The sequence below is a fragment of the Protopterus annectens genome, chromosome 1.part2 (assembly GCF_019279795.1).
Source record: "Protopterus annectens isolate FY-2018-M chromosome 1.part2, PAN1.0, whole genome shotgun sequence".
Classification (NCBI taxonomy): domain Eukaryota; kingdom Metazoa; phylum Chordata; order Ceratodontiformes; family Protopteridae; genus Protopterus; species Protopterus annectens.
In genome coordinates, this window is record NC_056727.1 from 135,820,124 (window position 1) to 135,839,771 (window position 19,648).

Sequence of the window (19,648 nt, forward strand, 5' to 3'; positions counted from 1 at the left end):
AATACTGAGGAATTCGGTACGGTTGAGAGGTATACAGTGTAAGGTGATAATTTCATTTGTTTTATCAAGCCACACCCACTGGGAGTTAAAAGTACACACGAAAAAGTGCTGTACTGGAGGGAATGAGTTAAAATAGCAGCCAGTAGCATTGCCTATCCTGTGTCAGTCATTATAAATCCATGTTCCTTCTGTCAGGGGGAAAAATACACATTATTCCTAGTACACAAAGGAGGAAATTCAACAAACATCAGTAACTTTATACCCATAGAAATTTTATCCCCCTCTCAAAAATACTTGAAAAATGTATTAAAAAAATGATTGCTAAACTGTCTGCTGTGAGAACTCCTGTCCAACACACAACACTGTTTCCGTCCCTCCCGCAGTACTAACACTACACTTCTAACCTGTACGGATGCCATCAATAAAGCTAGAAATAATAGCAAACTAGTCTCTTATTTATTTCTCGACTTGTCTAAATTCCTTGACACAGTTTGTTACAGCAAACTTCTACTTCAGATGTCCTCACTAGGTGTATCTCAGGCCAAACTTTTATGGTTCAAAAGCTACTTGTCCAATAGATGTCAGTCAGTAAAGTGGCACTCCACCCTCTCTCCATACCTCCCAGTCACCACTGGTGTGTACCACAAGGCTGTATTTTTGGTCTCATCCTCTTTGACATTCTCACTAACACTCTTCACACATCGACATAACAGGCTTCCCTAATACAGTATGCACATTACTCGACACTTATATGCACATCAGACAGTTTGGCACATCTCCAAAAGAATTAGTCTGTAAGTTATAACAGCCACTGAAACATGGCTTTGTAAGTCTCAACTCATGTTTAACCCAGTAGAAAACAAACTACAAAATTTTCTACCCAAATCCTTTCCTCATGAACAAAACAATTTAAAATCATCTTTCTTAATAGTACAATAATTGAAGTCATTTTTGGTAGCAGATTATTAGGGATGATGGTGGATGATCATCTCAGATTTGACCTGTGTATACAAAAGTGCATAAAAAACACTTGTCAAAAAATAGGGATGCTTTACAGAAGCAAAACCTTTTTCACCAGTCCAACTAAAACTATACTTGCCACCACTAACCTCCTTCCCTCACCACTTTATGGCATTCCCATCCTTACTAATCTCCAGGCATCACAAAAAGCAAAACTTGAACAATGCTATAATGAAGTGGCTAAATGTACAGCAAATAACCCTTTCAGAACCCACCAACTGTATTGCACTAAAAAGTCTAAACTGGTTAGAACTACCCCCCAATTCTTCTGTGTAAGCTGTAGTAGCTGATTCATAGCATTTATAAGTGTTTGCTGTACCTGTTTCTGCCTGTTTTGTGAAAAAAAAGAAAAAAAAGAAAAAAATATCTCTTGTTTTTCCTGCTTTACTAGTTTAGTCCAGTTTCAGAGTTGCTGATTCCTGGGCTTTGGTTGTAGTTCCTGTGTACTGTTTCCTTGCCTTATTTGGGGGAAGGGAAGCTACCTTGCTTTCCTGCTTTACTAGTTTAGTCCAGTTTCAGAGTTGCTGATTCCTGGGCTTTGGTTGTAGTTCCTGTGTACTGTTTCCTTGCCTTATTTGGGGGAAGGGAAGCTACCTTGCTTACCAGTGGGAGTGGGAAGCATTGAGCTGCCTTTGTCCAGTTTTGTGAGGTTTCAGCCAGTAACTAGTAGTTTATTGGTCGTTTTGGGCCAGTTTCTAGCTTTTTCCAGCCCCTGGTATAAAACTTTCAGCTTGTACCTACTCAGCACAGACTCCACGTGGGCCAGCAGAGTAATCCAGGCTGCAGAGAGCTGAATAAGCGACTTTTCTTGATACTAAGTATATTTTTGTTGCTTTCCACATCTGAATACCTAGCAACTGTATTTAGCCTGCCTTTCTGTTACATTGAAGCTGTTTTTACTGCATTTAACTTAATATTGCACTTGGAATCCTTGTTTGTTACTATTTGACTGTATTTGTAGCAAATTCTTCTGTGTAAGCTGTAGTAGCTGATTCATAGCATTTATAAGTGTTTGCTGTACCTGTTTCTGCCTGTTTTGTGAAAAAAGAAAAAAAGAAAAAATATCTCTTGTTTTTCCTGCTTTACTAGTTTAGTCCAGTTTCAGAGTTGCTGATTCCTGGGCTTTGGTTGTAGTTCCTGTGTACTGTTTCCTTGCCTTATTTGGGGAAGGGAAGCTACCTTGCTTTCCTGCTTTACTAGTTTAGTCCAGTTTCAGAGTTGCTGATTCCTGGGCTTTGGTTGTAGTTCCTGTGTACTGTTTCCTTGCCTTATTTGGGGAAGGGAAGCTACCTTGCTTACCAGTGGGAGTGGGAAGCATTGAGCTGCCTTTGTCCAGTTTTGTGAGGTTTCAGCCAGTAACTAGTAGTTTATTGGTCGTTTTGGGCCAGTTTCTAGCTTTTCCAGCCCCTGGTATAAAACTTTCAGCTTGTACCTACTCAGCACAGACTCCACGTGGGCCAGCAGAGTAATCCAGGCTGCAGAGAGCTGAATAAGCGACTTTTCTTGATACTAAGTATATTTTTGTTGCTTTCCACATCTGAATACCTAGCAACTGTATTTCGCCTGCCTTTCTGTTACATTGAAGCTGTTTTTACTGCATTTAACTTAATATTGCACTTGGAATCCTTGTTTGTTACTATTTGACTGTATTTGTAGCAAATTCTTCTGTGTAAGCTGTAGTAGCTGATTCATAGCATTTATAAGTGTTTGCTGTACCTGTTTCTGCCTGTTTTGTGAAAAAAAAAAAAAAAGAAAAATATCTCTTGTTTTTCCTGCTTTACTAGTTTAGTCCAGTTTCAGAGTTGCTGATTCCTGGGCTTTGGTTGTAGTTCCTGTGTACTGTTTCCTTGCCTTATTTGGGGAAGGGAAGCTACCTTGCTTTCCTGCTTTACTAGTTTAGTCCAGTTTCAGAGTTGCTGATTCCTGGGCTTTGGTTGTAGTTCCTGTGTACTGTTTCCTTGCCTTATTTGGGGAAGGGAAGCTACCTTGCTTACCAGTGGGAGTGGGAAGCATTGAGCTGCCTTTTGTCCAGTTTTGTGAGGTTTCAGCCAGTAACTAGTAGTTTATTGGTCGTTTTGGGCCAGTTTCTAGCTTTTCCAGCCCCTGGTATAAAACTTTCAGCTTGTACCTACTCAGCACAGACTCCACGTGGGCCAGCAGAGTAATCCAGGCTGCAGAGAGCTGAATAAGCGACTTTTCTTGATACTAAGTATATTTTTGTTGCTTTCCACATCTGAATACCTAGCAACTGTATTTTGCCTGCCTTTCTGTTACATTGAAGCTGTTTTTACTGCATTTAACTTAATATTGCACTTAGAATCCTTGTTTGTTACTATTTGACTGTATTTGTAGCAAATTCTTCTGTGTAAGCTGTAGTAGCTGATTCATAGCATTTATAAGTGTTTGCTGTACCTGTTTCTGCCTGTTTTGTGAAAAAAAAAAAAAAGAAAAAAATAAAAAAATATCTCTTGTTTTTCCTGCTTTACTAGTTTAGTCCAGTTTCAGAGTTTCTGATTCCTGGGCTTTGGTTGTAGTTCCTGTGTACTGTTTCCTTGCCTTATTTGGGGGAAGGGAAGCTACCTTGCTTTCCTGCTTTACTAGTTTAGTCCAGTTTCAGAGTTGCTGATTCCTGGGCTTTGGTTGTAGTTCCTGTGTACTGTTTCCTTGCCTTATTTGGGGGAACGGAAGCTACCTTGCTTACCAGTGGGAGTGGGAAGCATTGAGCTGCCTTTGTCCAGTTTTGTGAGGTTTCAGCCAGTAACTAGTAGTTTATTGGTCGTTTTGGGCCAGTTTCTAGCTTTTTCCAGCCCCTGGTATAAAACTTTCAGCTTGTACCTACTCAGCACAGACTCCACGTGGGCCAGCAGAGTAATCCAGGCTGCAGAGAGCTGAATAAGCGACTTTTCTTGATACTAAGTATATTTATTGTTGCTTTCCACATCTGAATACCTAGCAACTGTATTTCGCCTGCCTTTCTGTTACATTGAAGCTGTTTTACTGCATTTAACTTAATATTGCACTTGGAATCCTTGTTTGTTACTATTTGACTGTATTTGTAGCAAATTCTTCTGTGTAAGCTGTAGTAGCTGATTCATAGCATTTATAAGTGTTTGCTGTACCTGTTTCTGCCTGTTTTGTGAAAAAAAAAAAAAAAAAAAAATATCTCTTGTTTTTCCTGCTTTACTAGTTTAGTCCAGTATCAGAGTTGCTGATTCCTGGGCTTTGGTTGTAGTTCCTGTGTACTGTTTCCTTGCCTTATTTGGGGAAGGAAGCTACCTTGCTTTCCTGCTTTACTAGTTTAGTCCAGTTTCAGAGTTGCTGATTCCTGGGCTTTGGTTGTAGTTCCTGTGTACTGTTTCCTTGCCTTATTTGGGGAAGGAAGCTACCTTGCTTACCAGTGGGAGTGGGAAGCATTGAGCTGCCTTTGTCCAGTTTTGTGAGGTTTCAGCCAGTAACTAGTAGTTTATTGGTCGTTTTGGGCCAGTTTCTTGCTTTTTCCAGCCCCCTGGTAGAAAATGCGCTAAGCGCGATTTAGAGCGATTTAGCGCGAAGCTGCCACTGTTGCACACTAGGGCAGTGCCGGTTAAGCAGGTTTAAACTATTCGGGCTACCTAAAGTCCACTCTTCAAATTTTCCCTTAAAACTACCTTCCTCGTACTATACTACTGTTCAGATCAGCGTATCCTATAACTAAAAGATCAACTCTACTTGACTCCAAGTAGACTATTCTCTATCTATTAAACCTAGCACTTGCTCCTACAGTACTTATTACCTTGATACGGCACTCTTGTCATAGATAGTACCCCAAAAGGCAACCCCCATTTCTCGGTCACCCACGTCCCCGGAATCTTTTTTAAAGTTTTTCGTCTACCCTTCTAGCATGTCGAGGGATCAGTTGCTAGTGTCCTCTCCTGCTCAGCTGGTGAACCTGGGAATATTGAGGCAATGTTTCAATTGCCTCATGTACACAGACAACCCTTTCCTCCTCCCACAAAACACAAATACATGCGAGAGATGCAACTATACGGCCAAACTGGAGGCTGAGCTCTCTCAACATAGGACTGGCAAGACCAGTCAGGAGGAGAAGGTTACCACACACACTATAGACCCAGTCTCACATAGTACCATTACAACCTCAAATCATACACATAAACACACAAAGACATACTCAGAGGCTCTGATCAAAAATCTACCAAAACAGCAGAGGCCACCAAAGCAGACACCCAAACAACCACCACCTCAGAACACAACACCCGCAACACATAGACCTCACAGAGTGTCAAACAGTCACAGCCCTTAAGGCCAAACACAATGCCAGACACTCTAGTCATTGGTGACTCCATAGTCAGACTCACTGATGTCCTGCTCACCAGACTGAGTAAGGAGAAGGTCACAGTAAGCTGCCTGTCGGGCGCTAGAATCCGCCACATAACGCAAGCACTCAGGTCTCTCAACAGCAGGTACAAATATGACTCAGTCATTGTCCACGCTGGTGTAAACGACCTGAGGCACGCACTCCTTGGACTACATGAAAAGAGACATTGAGGAGCTCTCTGATTATGTAGCCCAGGCAGGTATGACCCTGACCTTGAGCAGTATCCTACCTTCACCAAGAATGATGCCACAATACAGAGATAAGATGATCAGCTTTAACAATTGGCTTAAACACTGGTGTCATTCAAAGGGGATCCAGTATCTGTCTGCCTGGGATGACATGCTGGACAAGCCACGCTTCGCAAGGGACGGCTTGCACCTGTCACCCCTGCGATTCGGATATTGGCAAAGGCTCTTGCCACCCCATAGTGCCTTTTTAGGCAAGGCTCAAATTCTAAACCTACCACCCTAGAACACAAAAAGGAAAAAACTAAGGGTAATGCTGCTCAATGCCAGAAGTCTAAATCTCAAAATGCACACTCGAGGCCCTTCTCAGTATGGAGAACATCGATGTCTGTGCTGTGACAGAAACCTGGTTCAAGGCTCCTGAGAGCACCCCAGCGCTATCAGGTTTTACCTCATATCATGCGTTCCGGCCCCAAAATCCGGACAATACCAAGAAAGGAGGGGAGGTATCCATATTCATCAAGGACACCCACACCTCAAGACTGGTGGCAACGCACGATGCATCGGAGACCATCCAGGTGCAATTAACCATAGGCAAGACTGCTCTGCAAATTGTAGCATGTTACAGGCCACCCTCACAAACTCAGGAAACTCGTATGGCCTTCCTGAAAACACTAGAGGGGATAAATGTATCACCAAACACCATCATACTAGGTGACTTCAATTACCCTAATATAGACTGGGAACACTACTCAAGCCCAAACACCCTAGCCCAAAAGTTCCTGGAATTCATAAACTCAAATGCCATGGAACAACTAGTCACCATCCCCACAAGAGGAGATAACATACTTGATCTCATCATCACGAACATGGGAGCACAATGTTCAACACCGGAAGTATACCCTCACTGGTGAGATCAGATCACAAACTAATCTCGCTGGAGGTCCTCATCCCACCCCACCTGAAATAAAAAGACCACAGTAAAGAACTTCTCAAAAGCCGACTTCACACTTCTAAAGACTAGTGTGGTCTCCTTTCAGGCCCCGAGCCGGGCGGAAAACAATACTCAAGCCGCTGAATCACTTACAAACGCCTTCTACCAGCACCTGCAGGACTGCATGGATAAGGCAATCCCAAGCAAAACAAAGACTCTTTGTACCAAAGGCAAGCGTCCAGTCTGGTGGACCCCAGCCATAAACAAACTCTACAACAAAAGGAGGAAGCTACTACAAGATAGAGCAAAATCCTTAAAAGGTAAGACACCCTTGATCACTATAAGTAAAAACTAAGAGCTCTCATAAAATCATCCAAAGCAAATTTCGAGAGAAAAATAGCTAAAGACTCAAAAGACAATCATAAGGCCTTCTTTAGCTATGTTAGAAACCTAGGAGGAAACTCCCAGATATGCTCAGAACTAGTTCAAAATGATGTGAAGATTACTGATCCTACAGACATTGCCAACATACTGGCTGACAGGTTCAGTGCAAACTTCTCCCCTCCCCAAAAGGAGAGATATCTATACCAAATGAGTGCAGCCCCCAAACATCTCCAGCCCAAGTGAGAACTGCTCTCTCCAAAGCAAAAACACAGCATCCATGGGACCCGATGGTGTCCCCGGCTGTGTGCTCCACGAACTCAATGAGGAATTAAACCCACAGCTAGGACAGCTGTTTAATCAAAGTCTTACCTCTGGATACGCACCCAGGAGTGGCGCACTGCAACTGTGGTCCCACTTCACAAAGGCGGTGCCTCCACAGACCCTGGAAATTACCGCCCATTAGCTTGACAAGCCTTATCTGCAAAGCCATGGAGAGGATCATAATGGACCTCATAAATAAAGACATAGGGAATTTGCAGACTTTGGATCCAACCCAGTTTGGCTTTGTCAAAGGCAGATCATGCCTTTTAAACTTGGTTGACTTTTTGAAACAGTCACCAAAGCCATTGATGAGGGAAAGGCAGTCCATACAGCCTACCTCGATCTGGCTAAGGCCTTCGATACAATACCCCACTCGGGTATCATTGAAAAACTCATCAGCTTAAATGTTAACCCATACATCACAAGATGGGTTGCAAACTGGCTGAGTGACAGAACCCACAGGGTCAGAGTTGCTGGCGCCATGTCAGACTCAAAGCCTGTCACAAGTGGTGTCCCACAGGGCTCAGTCCTGGGCCCACTCTTGTTTGGCATCTACTTTTCCAGTACAAGCAAACACAGGAGGGTTATGGCTGACAAAGTTTGCAGATGACTGCAAGCTGGGCCATAGTAGAAAACACATCTGACACAGATATCCTTCAGAAGGGTCTCACAGAAACGGATAACTGGTGCCAGAGCCACGGCCTAAAGTTAAATGCCAAAAATGCATAGTCATACCCTTCGGGAAAAACAAGGTTACCCCTAGCTACCAAATAGGTGGCAATCCACTGAGCACAGAAGAAGTTATCAGGGACCTGGGGACCCAGGTTGATAGTAGTCTGTCATTCGACACCCATGTAGCTAAAGTAGTTAGGAAGTCCTTCTACATTGCCCACCTTATCATGAAGGGATTCTCATCTAGATCAAGGGAGGTCATAGTCTCCCTTTACTCATCACTCATCAGACCAATGATTGAGTACAATGCCCCATTCGAATGTATCTGACCCGACACTTGCAGCAGCTGGAGAGGCCACAAAAGTTCCTCACCAAAAGGATAAAGGGTCTCAAAATCTGTCCTATGCTGCCCGACTGAAAGAACTCCAGCTCTATTCAGTCGCTACCATAAACACTGCTCAGAGGTGACCTTTGCCTAACATACAAGGCCATGTCAAACCCAGATTTGATGAATATGCTTCACCTCAAAAATCTAGATCCATCAGAGCCACAAGGGCGGGAGACTTAAACCTCGACACGGCTATTAATAGGATGTGCTGGAGAGACAGATTCATCACCCAAAGACTCCCTATGCTGTGGAACAAAATCCCGGTACATGTGAGGCAGAGCACCTCGCTGGCCTTGTTCAAGAGAAATCTTGACCAATGGATGGGAGATCGCAGATATACCCCAGGAATTACCTCAGTATCACTGCTCGACAGAGGCACAGCAAAATAATGGGTATAGTTCCCCATACTAAAGGGGTGGCGTAAGCCACAAAACAATGGGCTAGGCTTATAAATGCCCTCGGGCAGATAGCCTAGTATGAACCTATGAACCTATACACATATTCTCACCACCTATAAAGTTATCTAGTATCCATATGTTTGTCCAGCACTAAATACCATTCTACACAGTTGTGTTCTCACTGCATCATTATGATCCAGTGACCAAAAACTCCTCTCATTCCACAAACCTTTCATATCTGCTGGGCTTGGTCTGTACTCGTACCATATTGCTAAGGCCTGGAAACTCCTTACATGTATCCCCCAGATTAGTACCCTCCCTCCAGTCCTTTAAAACCATTCTGAAAGACTTCCTAGTCAAAATGCGTCTCTCTGTCCGTGCTCAACCTCAGGTTAAATTATATCCCTAAATATGAACAATTGCCTGTTCATATCTTACACCTCTTTACTCCCCCTTATTTACTTACTTCCTTAGTTTAATAAATTTCTCTCTCCTGACTGTTTAAATATGCCGTTTTTTCTCCCACTTCAAACTGCCATTCCTGTGTGTATTATACTAACTTATAATTTCTCTAAACTGGCTTAAATTTTTCTAACTATTAAATCATTGTCATATGAGTTGTATCTATTTTTAAATGTTTTCACATCGTCTGATTTAGCATAATCGATTAACCTGTAGATTTTTTTTACTGTTTTTATTGTACTATTTTTTAAGATTATGACAATATTGTTCTTAAAATGTTTTCTTTTTTTATATAAATACTTTGGAGCTACCCCCCTCCCCCTCCCCGGGCCTATTCTGAAAACAAAACGCCTACCCAGTTGGACTTCCTTGGTAATCAGATGTCTGTAAATAAATTTGTTAATCTCTTGAGCACTGGCCTCCAGTTGCTCAATACCAGTCTGTTACATACTTGGACCCTGTTTACGTTTATGCACAAAGCTACCTTTTCTGAAGCTGGGTGAGATGGTGTCTCCCTCCCCCCTCTGATTTCTGTGGAAGGTTAGAAAACCCAGATGCTAGGAGACAGATGAAGACAGTACTGTTTCTGACTTTATAGCCCTCTTTTCTTTTGACCTCTTTTAAGACCTCTCCTTGTATAATTCCCCTTTCTTATGATCTCTTTTTTTGGATAAGTCCTCAAGGTGAGAGATTTGTTGTGGACTAGCATGTGGCCTATTTCTCCCTCCAACACCTTTCATGAGTGTGTCTGTAAGAAGAGGGAGAACCTTGGTCATCCCTTCTGGCTCCTGTCATCTAGGATGCAGTATATGCATGACAGAACCATCCAGATTCTGCTGCAGTGCTTCCCAAGAAGGTAGCTACTTTTTATGTGACTAAGGTGACATACTAAACAGACATGTTGGAATCAACCACTACATGATCTTTTTAGTTCAGTACAAGACCTGGAGACCATATTTTGCAACCTTGCCGCCAGACAAGAGGTTTAAAGCATCTGAAGGGGTGGGCAAAACAGCATTCTTCATTACCACTTTGGGGATTACAGCTGTCTGCTGTTTTCTTTCTTTCCAAAGAACAGCCCTTCCTATTGGACCAGCTACAAAAGCTTTTAGCCTTCCCTGAGTCTGGGTTCAATGAGGTGCTGGTGAAAACTCTGCAGCTTCCATGGTGGATTTCCGTGTGGTATGCTATAATTTTGACCATTCTGATTTCCTAACCAATGAAGCAGACTCAAGAATGTGTTTTTGCAGGATTGTGTGGCAGTAGCTGTTTTCTGTGAAGGAAGACCATGAGCAACACACCTTGGATGTACTTTTCCAAGAAGAAGCATTGTATTATATTATATTATATTATATTATATTATATATTCTATTTTTAGATTTGCTCTGAGTTACTGCACAACGGTACCTCCTATACTGAGCCAACAGATATTGCCAACATACTGGCCGACAGATTCAGTGCCAACTTTAATCCCCCCCCCTTCCCCCCAAAGGATCAATCACAGTACCGGAAGAATGCCAGGCACCCAGCATTACTGCACCACAGGTTAAAGCTGCATTGTCCAAGGCCCAAGAATACAGCTTTCATGGGACCCAACAATATCCAAGGCTGTGTTCTACATGAACTACAAAGTAAACTAGCATCACACTTGTGTGCCCTGTTCAATCACAGCCTCACTTCAAGCTTTGTCCCTACAGAGTGGCGCACTGCTACAGTCATCCCTCTCCATAAAGGAGGAGCAGCTACAAACCATGGGAATTATCGCCCCATTAGCCTGTCTGGTCTGATATGTAAGGCTATGGAGCGCATCATCATGGACCTAATTAACTGTCCAAACTCTGGATCCCATGCAATTTGGTTTTGTGAAGGGTAGATCATGCCTTCTCAATCTGGTTGACTTCTTTAAGTCAGTTACCAGAGCTGTGGATGAGGACAAGGCAGTTCGTACAGCCTACCTCGATCTGGCCAAGGCCTTTGATACCATTCCCCACTCAGAAATTATTGATAGACTCACCAAATTAGGCATCAACCCCTATATCACTAGGTGGGTTGCAAATTGGCTTGCATATCGAACCCACAGAGTGAAAGTAGCAGACTCCAAGTCAGACTGCTGACCAGTCAGTAGTGGAGACCCACAGGGATTGGTCCTGGGTACTCTCCTGTTTGGCATGTACTTCTCAGAAGTCCAGGCCAACACGGAGGGACTCTAGCTGACCAAATTCGCAGACAGTTGTAAGCTGGGAGCCATTATTAACTCCCCAAGTGATGCACACATCCTACAGAAAGGCCTCACTGAGATCAATGACTGGTGTCGAAAAATGCAGCGTCATTCCCTTTGGGAAAAACTCAGTTTCCACTAATTACCACATTGATGATAGCCCGCTGAATACTGAAGGCGTTATAAGAGATCTGAGGACACAAGTTGACAGCAAACTATCCTTCGACCACCACATTGCCACTGTGGTCAGAAAGTTGTTCTGTGTGGCACATCTCATTACCAAGGGTTTTGCATCCAGGAAGAAGGAGGTCATCATCTCTCTCTACTCTTCCCTCATTAGACCAGTCATTGAATATAATACCCCATTTGGCACGTACCTCACTAAACACCTGCAACAGCTAGAAAGGCCACAAAAGTACTTCACAAAGAGGATCCTAGGCCTTAAACACATGCCCTACATGGACCGACTCAAAAAAAACTCCAGCTTTTCTTTGTCTCATATCGTCTATTAAGAGGCGATCTCTGCTTGACTTACAAAGCCATGTCTGACCCAGCCCTTTTAGAAATGTTACACCTAAAGAAATCTCAATCCCTCCGTATCACATGCTTCAGGGACCTCAACCTCATTGCCACAATCAACAGAACATGCTGACGGTACAGGTTCATAACCCAGTGACTGCCCATGCTCTGGAATAGACTTCCCATACATGTCAAGCAGAGAGCACCTTACTGGCCCTTTTCAAGAGAAATCTTGAGTGGATGGGAAATAGAAAGTTCACCCCAGGGATCACTGCAGTGGCTGTACTTGATAGAGTCACCAGGAACTAATGGTAGTATGATGCCAGGGCACTTCTATGGGCTAGGCTTGTAAAGGCTCCAAGGCCATTGGCCTAGTACACACCTATGAACCCATGTCTACCCCGCTCAAGTCCTGTTGGATGATCGTTCTGAAAGGAAACAAGTTATCACTGTGGAAGACCTTTATGAACATCTCTGTCTCCCCATCCTTTTCTACTTCTTTTAGAGTTTCCTGGACAGGCAAGAAGAAGCTACCCTCTGACAGATTAAGGAGGGACCTCCGGTGTAAAGCGTTCCTGTCCTACCCTGAGGTAGTGGAAGTAGTGACAGCCAAGTCTCTTAATAGGGTAGACTTCACCAGCTCCATTGTTACTGTTCTTGACTGATTTTTCTAGAGATACACTTAGGTGGATGTTCTCGGAGTTTGTCTAGGCCTGGAGTGCCATTACTAAGATCCAATGAATGTTTGATGTGATCATAGTCACCTGGTTTGTAGGGTACTTAATGCTCTCCAAGAATTACTTTACTGATAGGTCAGGCCATTCCTACACATCTTTTGGGACAGGGGCAGACATTGCTCTTCAGAAGAGCTATAGAGGCTTTCTCTCCTTTGTTAATACCTTTTTACTTCGAAAGTTAAACATGGCAAGGCTTCTGTTTCATGCTGAACTTAAATTATTTTAATGAAAAAAGACAGTGAACTCAATGAAGCACTGGTCTGATATCCCAACCTGCACCATCAACAGTCTGCAGGGCAAAGTAAAAGATTAGAATTAAGGATAACTGTTCAGAATGTTGGATCCTAGCTACAGCTAACTTGGCAAAACTTGTCAAAAGTAAAGTCCTCTTTCCAGAGGAAAAAAGTCCATTTAAGGGTTTAAGCAAATCTGGTACTTTTCCATTAACGGGGCAACAGCTTTCTTGGCCTCGTTAATGGTTAGGTTGTAATGAAAGCTGTTTTTTTTATTGTATATTTATCTCTCCCTGTTGCTACTGCTTCCGTGCCCATAAAACTAGATAACTATGTTCGTAATTTAAGAACTGGGCAGGCTACAGTATGCAGAAGTGCTGTGTGTGTAAGGGGCATACCTGTTAAATGTCCCTGAACGTCAGCAATGTCCCTGATTTATGCTCATAGAGTTTTAACTCTGTTCCTCACAAACCCCCCCCCAAAAAATGATGACTTTTGGAGAAAAGGTATTCATTTATATTATGTTATTCTGTCAATATCTCAAGTCAACAGTAGTAATATTTTAAAACTGTCCCCGATTACTTCCGGATTTGTCTCAGATTCTTGTGAGAATTGTCCGTGAGTGGTTGACAGCTAGGCCATTTTTTCTTCTTTTTTTTTTTTTCAAAAGCATTCTACTGCCGTAAGTCTGGCCTGCATGTAGCAATATAAATGGCTGTTATATATCAATATAACTGGATGTTGTATGTTAAAGGTTTAGCTCACAATCACATAGCCATTTATTAGGTTGACAAGCATGTAAAAATATGAAGACAGATAATCTGCTCCATCCTACCAGGGCATTTAGCCCATTTGCTAAACAGTCACTGTCTTAAGAGTAGAAGGGCCTATTAACTTTACTAATTATAATATTTTAAGCATGTTGATGGAAAAATAGCTAATAAGACTCAATTTTAAAAAGACTGTTAATAGAACACAATGAGTAAGACAAACCGTTAACGAGGCCAAGAAAGCTGTTGCCCCATTAATTCAATGTTTATTCAGTGTTGGACAAAATCCACCTACTGTACTGTCCTTGTGCAACCATCCATCCAGCCTAAACTGTTGAACTTCCTTGGATATGAGGCAGTCTTCAAATAGTGTAGGTGCAATTCATTTTTTTTCTTGATTTGCAGAAAGTGTGCTAACTCAAGGGTAGGGTATGAATTGTTAGGGTCAAGGTCAAGTCACATTTTCACAATGAAGCTGAAAATCTCATGACATAAGACAGCACATCTTGCTCGCTTCCATTGCGGTATGGTTGACAAAATCCACCTACTGCACTGTCCTTGCGCAACCATCCATCCAGCCTAAACTGTTGAACTTCCTTGGATATGAGGAAGTCTTCAAATAGTGTAGGTGCAATTCATTTTTTTTCTTGATTTGCAGAAAGTGTGCTAACTCAAGGGTAGGGTATGAATTGTTAGGGTCAACGTCAAGTCACATTTTCACAATGAAGCTGAAAATCCCATGACATAAGACAGCACATCTTGCTGACTTCCATTGCAGTATGGTTAAAGGAAAAAATGACAAAATGGAAGGGAAGAGAGGATAGCCAGACCAAGGAAAGGTTACACTTGTAGATCAACAGGTACATACAGAATGCACCATTCGTATTTGTTTGGATGCCCTCTAAAGTGGGTGTTTTGCCAACAGTATGGAGAGTTTAAAAAAATGCTGACGTGAAGGGGAGGAGGGCGAATGGATGAACTCAACTACAGCCCCACCAGAGAGAGAGAGAGAGAGACTGCCTTTGCCTGAGCAGCTTATGCAGTAAGCATACCTCTCAGCTGTCCCTGATTTTGACTCAAATTTTAGCTCTGCCCCACTTTATCCCTCATAAAACTGGTGATTTTTGGAGAAAAGGTGGTGAATTAAACTTAATAAATAATGGTGATAATTAGAATTATAGACTAATTTTACTACAGAATATGAATGTTACTTCACATTCTGTTGTTCTGTCAGTGTGTCACATTAATAGAACTAATATTTTAAACGCGTCTCTGATTATTTCTGGATGTGTCCCTGATTCTAATGAGCTTTGTTCCTGATTTGTTGAGAGCTATGGCAGTAAGAAAGAATTAGTTATATTTGTGAGGGAGTCCTCATTAATGGATGTTATTTATCTTACTGTTAGCTGTCTTGTCTGGACAACTGCATTAACTATTGGCTGTTTTTGAGTTTCCTGAAAGTAGAACACACACAATTTTGTATCTTTGTACACTGTTTCTTTGATCTTTGTTTTCTAAGGTGGTGTGCTTGTTCGTTGGTTAAGTGAACTGATAGTTGTAGAGGTGTGGTAATCCTTGATTGGCACTTGACACCACAATGTAGTCCATCAGGATGCACTCACACTGTATTGTGGGGTCTGAAGAGAAAAATTGTGGAGCTGAAATATGCAAGAGTATTCTAGTCTTATACTCACTGAGGAACTCCCTCATAGTGAGTGTATATCTCTTTGTTTGGACCCAGGTATTTGTTATTCACTGCATGTTTACCAACTTCATGATATACTGTCTGTGCATGACATACGATGCTCCTTACAATTTGGAGCACATACAATACAGAGGAAAGGTGTTCTCATACCTGCGGTATAATATGCTCTACATCCATACCTCTCAACTTCTTAGGACAAGAAATCTGGACAAAGCCAAATATAATTATGGGCAAAGGCCCAAAAATAAGGACAGTTTTTAAATATTGCCCTTACAAACTCAAAGTTGCTAGAGTAACAGAATTTGTGTTGGCATGCATTTGCTGAAGGATTTGAACTCTGAAACTCAAATGCATGTCATTATTCATTTACTTCCATCCTCATTGATTTGCCAGAAAACCACATTTTTTTTGGAGGAACAGACCAAAATATGAGGCTTAAGTCTGGGATGTTGAGAGGTACGTACGTTTTCTTGTTAGGAGAATAAAAAACATCCTTACTTACTGTGCTTAAGAAGGCTTCAGGATTTAATGTTTATTTCTACAAAAGGAAGCTGTCTTTAGAAGAGAATGTCTTTTCCTCTATGGATCACTTGTTTTGATAAATGCAAAGTTGTACACCTAAACTGCTGTGTTTCAGGAATCCACTTACCATACATCACTTTACCTGGTCTCTGTTCACTTCTCAACTGCTGATCCCAGCACATTTTTGTTAGTCTTTGACTTAGGGAATTCTCTACCTCCTTAACTATGATGTCTACTTATCCTGTATGTACTCTGAAGACACCTTAAACCTGAAGTAGAATACAGGAGCTGTAATGGTGTAATCAGATTTTGCCCTGTATTCTGCCAGCTAATATGCATGGGCCATATAATTCGGTCATTTGAAGTAGGCTTACATATAATCTACATCTATCAATGTTTGTCTTCCATTTACTTAGTTAAGCATGTGTCAGTAAGTTGTTGCTGGTCTGGTAGATTTTGCTGTAGGTAAGAAAAAAGGAGCATCTCTGCAAGAAGTGCATTTGCAGCTGTTTAATATTATGGTCTGCATGTTATTATGTTTACCGTAGCCTTGAATTTCACAGTATTGTATACTGATGTGTACTTTGCTAACCTTTGTTTTATTTTTTTATTTCATTTCATTATGTACAATAGCATTATTGATTTTCTATTTGTAACTGTCTTGGCTGAAAGGGTTGTAATTAAGTCCAGTTCACTTATCTGCTTAAAATGCATAAATATATATTAAGTTGTATAGCAAGTTCACTAAACCAGAATGAAAATATATTTTTTAATTCTGTTTTAGTTTGTCATTTGCTTCCTTTTAGTGAAATTTTGATATTGTGTGATAGGAATTAAAAGAAGACAATCAAGTTCTTTTGGAAACAAAAGCCATGCTAGAGGAGCAACTTGAAGGTGCTCGGGCCCGCTGTGATAAGCTTCATGAGTTAGAAAAGGAAGGCCTCCAGTTAAAAGCTAAACTGCATGATATGGAGATGGTAAGTTACACTAATGATTTTTATTGAGTATACACAGATGTCTGAAATGTCTGTAAACTTGCATGTCTAGTTTAAGATCCATGACCACTGAAGACCTCCTTACGTGCTCACCGTTGCTTTCTTTTTCATGTGTCATCTTCCCTTGGTTTCATTTCTATTTGCAGGTTTAGTGGTATATCCGTTGCCCTACTCTTTTTCCTTATGTCTGGTATATAACTTTTTTATTCTGACAATGCAGTCTGTACAGGTCTTTGGTTGGCCAATTCCAGCATACTTAAAATTTAACCTTTTTTCAATAGTTCAGGAGTGGAAACACTGCTATAGCTGTTAGGACAGTGTATGACTTGATTTGGAGAGAATGGATAATCATCTTTATAAATGAACTGTCTTCTCTTGTAATTCTGTAGAATAGCCATGTGTTTGTTTTTTGTTTTTTTTGCTAGTGAAATTTTGAAGTATGTAACCTTGGTGCTCTGGATCATTTAGCCTGTCTTGTTGCAGTACTCTTCTCCAGTCACTGTGTGGAGCTCTTGGCACATCAGTTATCCCTTGTTCAAGGCAAATCCACCTTCATAGCTGTCTGTGTGACACAGAGAGATGAAATCCTAACTGTGACACACGCAAACCTGGGTTTGACTAGCGAGTCCAACATTTGGGGAGAGGGTGGGAAAAGAGTGGCATTTTTCTTGACCTGTTACAAAGGGAAGGGTTGTTAGCATATACTGGTAGATCTTGGTGAGGCTGGGAGCTTCAGTCCTTGATCTGAATTAACAGGAATGCACACAGGCAGGCATCTGTGATCTTGAATACCTTATGTCATTGTGCATCAGACATGAATAGGTAGGTACCAAAAAAAAAAAACCTACAAAGGATGAAGCTGTTCTGGGCCAGTTCAATCCCTTCTCTTATCCTGGACCAGAAAGTTTATTGGACTAAGTTTGGTAGGTAGGTGGTATGCAGGAACCAGTGGTTGTTGGAGATACCAGCAGCAGCATATGGACAAGCTGTGAAGTAACCAAACATTTAAGAAGAAAAAAGACGACTCCACCTTCATTACTAATGTCCAGGGAAGCACCCACAAAAAAGAGGGTTTGAGTGTTCCTACCCTAGTTCTTTTCTGCCTCCTGAAATATTGAGCTTGGCTTCATTGTTGTTTGTTACATTTTCAGAGTATTAGACCTTTATGTATTTGTATTTCCTCACAAGCTTTTGCAGAAGCTTGCAGTTGTGGCCTTTGTGACTCATCGAGGTTTGTCAGGATGGTTGGTAAACACAAGATGAGTTTCTGGCATGTAAACTGTGAAGTTTCAACAGCAATAATTTAGAAGGCCTGTTTTGTCTGTCACTGATTTTATTTTTCTTTAGCTGCAGTTTTGTGTGCGTTACCAAGCAACCACAGAAACTTCAAAAAAAGGTGGATGGAATTATTAGAGTTAAAAGATGCGTTTGATTTGAGAGAGAAAGATTTCCTAGAATATTCCCATTACTCATAGGCATTTGGTTCTCAAACAAGAACTGACAAAATAATTGCAATTAACTTGACATCTAGGGTAAGGAGTTTTAAAATTCTAACATGTCCCATCTTGTATCACAGTGCCATAATATTTAAGTTAAGCATTTAGCCATTTATGTTAGACATTTACCAAGTTCAATAATACTACCATATTTAGTTGAAAAAAAGAATATTTTAGAAAGTGGTTTAAGAAAGATTTCAAAGAATTAATAAAACTTAATAATGAAGATATTAATAAAATTGTAGCCAGGGATACTTAAAAAACATACATATATGGAAGAACACACTGCTGGTGTGTAAAGAAAAAATGAACAATTGGAGAGTAAGTAGAAGTTCAAAACAAATGACACACTATTAATCTTAAAAAGTAATGCAGTATTAATAAAACAGATATGTTAAAGAATATCAAACACTTCTCTGCCACAAATCAGCTATAGCTTTAGAAAAATTGCAACTTCAAAACTATTCATAGTTGCTAAAAGGGATACATATAAAAGACCAAAACTAGCATCTAGTGTCCACCACATATAATGAATCAGAAATAGAAATGACAACTTAAAAACAAAATACGTTTTACTGGAATTTAAACCTTACTACAGTGGATTAAACAAGCAAAAACATTAGCTGGGATCCGATAGATTCTTCTTGTATGACATTTGTAAAAACATTGAACAACAAAGCCAGGAAAGCCTAGAACTGATCTAAATAATGTAAGTGTTGATGAAATCAAAAACAAAGTAAGAGATAAAGAACTGCAAGGCTGCTGGAACAAATGGACCCATTATCAGACATGTTCAAGCTGTTATAAGAGGGAGCCATTTCTCTACACGAGGTACTAGTGGAAATTCAACCCAAGAAAACTCCTCCGCCGTCATGGCAATATTCTTGAATAACCTCAGTTCTTGAAGAAAATATTTTTAACATGTTCTTTATATAGACCAGTGGGTCTACTTCAAAATATTGAAAGCCCACAATGTTGAAGACCAAATCATCGAGACAAAAGCATTGAAACCTCACTTTAGAAAACGACCGAATTGTCGAATCCATTCCCAGGGTTAGTAACCAGTCATACCACAACTAACGAAAACAAAACCATGCCATGACCAACCCACCCAGGTGGGAGGCTATGACCCCCCAACTATAAATATACCAACTCTGAGATCACACTACAGTTGGGAAAAGGGCAAAGTCCACCTTGTTGGCCAACAGGTTGCTTACTATGGGAATGGATTCGCCGATCCGGTCGTTCACTGAAGTGAGTTTTCGATGCTTTTGTCTCGACGATTTGGTCTTCAGTATCGTGGGCTTTCAATGT

General features: G+C 41.1%; 1 protein-coding gene across 4 annotated transcripts in view; it reads left to right on the top strand.

Annotated features, from left to right (window-relative positions):
• Nucleotides 1–19,648, top strand: part of CCDC88A (coiled-coil domain containing 88A) — a 4,373,054-nt gene that overhangs the window by 2,075,788 nt on the left and 2,277,618 nt on the right. For all 4 annotated transcript variants that reach the window (XM_044055294.1, XM_044055285.1, XM_044055303.1 and 1 more), the window contains exon 11: nt 16,674–16,820. In XM_044055294.1, coding sequence (XP_043911229.1) covers nt 16,674–16,820 — 147 coding nt within the window. The remainder of the gene's footprint in view (nt 1–16,673; nt 16,821–19,648) is intronic.